The following is a 5,215-nucleotide window of genomic DNA, read 5'->3' on the forward strand; positions in this document are numbered from 1 at the left end:
TTAACTTTGAAGATGCTTCCGTCTTCATTTTTAAGTTCAACTACTCCAGATGAGTAGACTTGACTCACTTTAAATGGTCCTGACCACTTGGACTTGAGTTTACCTGGAAACAATTTGAGTCTGGAGTTGAATAGAACACCAAATTGCCTTTCCAGAAATCTCTACTTTCAATCCTTCGATCATGGTACTTCTTCATCTTCTCTTTGTAAAGATCTGCCCTTTTATAAGCCCCGAGACGAAATTCATCCATCTCATTCAGTTGGCCCAATCTTAGCTCTACTGCCTCCTTCTTAAGAGCCCATAAATTCTTGTGTTCCAGCTTGATTAATAATTGAAATGCTTTTCCATAGACTAACTGATACAGTGACATACCAATTAGTGTATTAAAAGCAGTCAGATATGCCCATAAAGCATCATCTATCTTTTAAGACCAATCTTGCCTATTAACATTCACTGTTTTGGCTAGGATGGCTTTAATCTCCCAATTAGACACCTTCACTTGCCCACTAGTTTGTGGGTGGTATGGAGTTGCTACTCTATGCGGTTTCACCCCATATTTCACCAAAGCAGCTCGGAATACTTTGTTGCAGAAACGAGATCCTCCGTTGCTTATAATAGTATGTGGCACTCCAAAGTGAGAAAAGATGTTTTTCTTGAGAAACACCACAACTCTCTTCCTTTCGTTATCAGACAAGGAAACGGCTTCGACCCATTTCAACATATAATCCATGATAACGCTCAAATTACACTCTTGAATGGGTGTAAGTGATCGTTGTCAATATAAAACCCAACTTGGTTGGGGTCGAATCCCACAGGGAATATGGTGTGAACTTCAATTTGTTTACAAAATAATTTACTGGTAGTTTAATGTTTCCAAAAATAGGAGTTTAAGGTTTAGAGAGAGTTAATTGTCACGTTCAATATTTTAGTGTTTGAAATCAGTCTAAATGGGAAACCTGAGTTATGTTCACCATAGGTTTTGGGAATTGACAGATACTAGGTAATGCTTGGGATTCTTTAAGCAAGTAGTAACAGAAGAATATCCCTGACGACGAGACTATCTGACTTATCTCTCGACCTCACTAGAAAATTTATTATTTAATTCTCTCGAACTTAGATAACTTATCTATTTCCAATAGGATTTATCTCAGGTAGATCAATCCAGTTACGACATTGATCATTAAACAGAAGGTTGGTAGCGTCTGAGTCCCTATTGATAATTCACGACCTCTAGTCTATTTCTCCATTAGAAGAAAATAAAACCTAAGGCATAACCTAATGTTTGCAACCAATAGATTTCAGTTAAAACTACAAAATTTAAAGATGTCCTACTACTCCTTGAATCCGTTAAATACCTAGTAACCTATCAAACCCTAGTCCATGGATCCCATAACTCTGGCTAATGGAATTAGTCGCTCATGATTTGATGAATGAAATACAAATTTGAATTCATGATAATAAGGATAAATTCACGAAAGAATGAAAAACAACAAGTAGTTTCTTCAATATAATCCTGAAAAAAGGAATCCACAAATAGTTGATAAGTGTTGAAGAAAATAAAACTCTCCCAAAACTAAAAAAAAAAAAGAACTGTTGAATAAACCCTAAAAGATGCTATTTATACTAAAGCCTAATTAAGGAAATAAAATAGCAAATTCAATTAATTCTCAAATTAGGTGACGCCCAAGCTGATGCCGCGTCAAGAAGATGATACCCTATCATGGATGGTGTCAGACTTGCTCCAGTTTCTTCAATTCTCTGCCTTAGGCTGACGATGACTCTGACGCTGCATCAAGGATTTGATGGCGTATCACCAACTTCGTCAGATGTCTTCTCTTATCATTGAGTTTCTACTTAAGACTAATGCCATTCTTGACACCTTATCACCCACTTGATGCTATGTCAAAGATGTCGTCAGAACTGCTTCTCAGCTTCAATTCCCTGGTTAAGGCTGACGCTGCTTCTGATAGGCTATCACAAAGTTGAGAACTTATCAGGGATGTCGTCAGCCATGTTTTATTCTTTTTTCCTTGAATTTTCAACTCTTTTGCTCAATGGTCATTTAGTTCCATTCCTTCAGTCTTTTACTATAATATCATGAGCAAACACATCAAAACAACAAGAGTTGCTTCAGAATTCACAATTATTTTGAGCTAAAAAGCATTAAATGTGTTAGCTTTTGCTCACACATCAACACCCTCAACTTAAAACAATTTCTTGTCCTCAAGCAACAAACTAACTAAGAGAATACAAAGAACATTCAACAGTCAACAACCATTTTAGCTCAAAACTCAGTTACCGCCTCCAAGGTCAACCAATTTAAACTACTGTGTATCTTATTTAAAAGCAGCAATGTAACACAACGGATTCCAATCATGGTATCAAATAAGTACCAACAATCATGCTTATATTAATATGAAACTACCCAAACAAGTCACTTAGCAACATACTAGTGTGCCCTCACAACAAAGAATTTTCCCTTTTTCTCTCACAATAGAAAGCAAAGTATCAACATGGGGATCATTACAAAAATACTCACTCTCAGAATGAAGTTCAAACCAATGTATGCCAAATACTGTATGCTTGCCCTTATCTTCATTACCAAAGTGTCTAGACAAGTAAACTAGGATCACTATAGGTCTTTCTTAGGCTTGTAACATAGACTAAGGGCTGATATGATATTATACGGCATTTAGAGTGACTAACCTCCTTGGAACTACTTTAACTTATGGGGTCCACTTATTAACTTCTTTTTCTCTCTTTTTTTTTTCTTTTCTTTTTCTCTTTTCTTGATCACACATTTAGAATGGTTGGTTCTTTCTTCCTATTCGAATAAATTTCTTTTCTTGCTCTTTTTCACCAACACCCAACTTTCTATTTTTTTCACTTATTCTTTTTCTCTTACTCTACCCTTCTTCATACCTAATTTACATCATGCACCCCTATGATAGCCACCCTCAACTTAAGCTATTTTCCTAAGTCAAGATGTACAATGTCCAAGGAAGACCACGTCCAAAATAGGTTCGTTATGATCTAAAAGGGAAGGTGATAGGTATTATAGAAAAAATGGTTAATTTAGGCTCAAAACATGGATCAAGTGGTAACATGTACACAGGGAAGGTCATTTTAGGTTAAAAAGTGACTTGATTAAAAAGCGGCCTATGATCCTTTCCTAACCCCTATCTTTCAACTAAGGTACGACAAACCGGTCAAGTTTTGGATTCGGCAGTACAAAGGGAACTCAGTAAAATGGCACACAAGTATATTACTAGCTACTACTTATCCAGTTCGTGCAATTGTTAGCAGTGATTATCAAGTAACTAAAAATTAATGCCATAACAAGATTCACAATGGTCATAAGTAACTGTAATCCACACAGTTTATCAAGCAAGACATTTGAAGGATGGTTAAACATTGAGCCAGACATGTCACTGCCTTTTGTGCTTTTTTTTTTTAACTAAAAACTATGTTACAACAATAGAATACCAGGTACCCTCAACTTAGAACTAAAGCAAAAACTAGATTAAGAGTTAAGGTATACCTAGACTGGGTTATTCTAAAGGATCATGGGTTGCCTCCCATGCAGCACATAATTTAAAGTTGCGACATAACTCAGGTGTCTCGATTACTTTAGAACTCATCAAAACAGATAATGGTAAAACTTTTCACTAATTCTTCTGGGCCAATGAAAAACTTGACCCATTGCCCATTTACTTTGAATGTACTGCCATCTTTGTTTTTGAGCTCCACTACTCCAGATGAGTTGACTTGATTTACCTTAAAAGGGCCTAACTACTTAGATTTCAACTTCCCTGGGATCAATTTGAGTCTGAAATTAAACAGAAGCACCAAGTCCCCTTTTTTGAACTCTTGTTTCTCTATTTTCCAGTTATGGTACTTTTTCATCTTTTCTTTATACAAATCTGCTCGTTTATATGCCCTGAGACGGAATTCATCCATCTTATTTAGTTGCCCTAGTCTCATCTCTGCTGCTTCCTTCCAATTTAAATTCAACCTCTTGAGCGCCCATAAAGCGTTGTTCTCTAGCTCTATTGGCCAATGGAACGCTTTTCCATAGACCAGCTAAAATGGTGACATGCCGATAGGTGTCTTGAAAGCAGTTTGGTATGCCTAAAAGGCATTATCATGTTTTTCTGACCAGTCTTTTCAACTAGCATTCACCATCTTGGATAGGATGGCGTTAACTTCACGATTTGACACCTCCACTTTCCCACTGATTTGTGGGTGGTATGGAATAGCCACTCTGTGTTGTTTCACACTATATTTTGCCAGATCTTCTTGAAATAATTTGTTGCAAAAGTGATATCCTCCATCGCTTATAATAGTGTGTGGTACTCCAAAGAGAGAGAAGAAGTTCTTTTTGAGAAAAGCAACGACTCTCTTTCCCTCATTGTCATCCAAAGCAACAGCTTTGACCTATTTAGAAACATAGTCAACAACAACAAGAATATACTTTATTCCGTAAGAACTTACAAATGGACCCATGAAGTCAATGCCCCAGACATCAAATAATTCCACTTCAAGCATCTTAGTTAAGGGCATTTCATGCCTTTTAGATATTGACCCCTGCCTCTAACATTGGTCACATTTTTGCACAAACTCATGGGCATCTTTAAATAATGTTGGCCAATAATAATCTCTCTGCAACACCTTTCAAGCTATTCGGTCACCTGCATGGTGACCTCTAACTGGGGAAGCATGACATGCTTCCAGTATGCATAGTACATCTACTTCAGGCATGCATCTCCGTATGATATTTTCTGCATATTGCCTTAAATGATAAGGATCATCCCAGAAGTAGTGTGTTAAATCATGCAAGAACTTCTTCCTTTGGTGGAACGAAAGATTTTTTGGGTGGATCTCACTCACAACATAGTTTGCATAATCCGTGTACCAGGGAAATATTTCCACAGCAGTTGCCACGATCTCCTCATCAGGAAATACATTATTTATCTTTGTTACATCATTAGCTTCCTGTAGACCTTTCATTCTAGATAAATGATCTTCCACCTGGTTTCACAACCTTTCCTATCTTTGACTTCAAAATCAAACTCTTGCAGTAGCAACACCCATTTGATAAGCCTTGGTTTAGCATCTTTCTTAGCCATCAAGTACCGTAAGGAAGAATGGTCAGTATGGACTACCACTTTAGTCCCAAGAAGATAAGATATGAATTTCTCGAAAGCATACACCA

General features: G+C 36.9%; 1 protein-coding gene across 1 annotated transcript; it reads right to left on the reverse strand.

The window, feature by feature from the left end:
* Nucleotides 1-3,792: 3,792 nt before the first annotated feature.
* Nucleotides 3,793-5,010, reverse strand: LOC124893162. Its single transcript, XM_047404259.1, has 3 exons — nt 4,711-5,010; nt 4,183-4,437; nt 3,793-4,083 (listed from the first exon to the last, which is right to left on the reverse strand). The coding sequence occupies exons 1-3, from the start codon at nt 5,008-5,010 to the stop codon at nt 3,793-3,795; spliced, it is 846 nt and encodes a 281-aa protein (XP_047260215.1).
* Between the last annotated feature and the right edge of the window lie 205 nt (nt 5,011-5,215).

The sequence above is a fragment of the Capsicum annuum genome, unplaced genomic scaffold (assembly GCF_002878395.1).
Source record: "Capsicum annuum cultivar UCD-10X-F1 unplaced genomic scaffold, UCD10Xv1.1 ctg5482, whole genome shotgun sequence".
Taxonomy (NCBI): domain Eukaryota; kingdom Viridiplantae; phylum Streptophyta; class Magnoliopsida; order Solanales; family Solanaceae; genus Capsicum; species Capsicum annuum.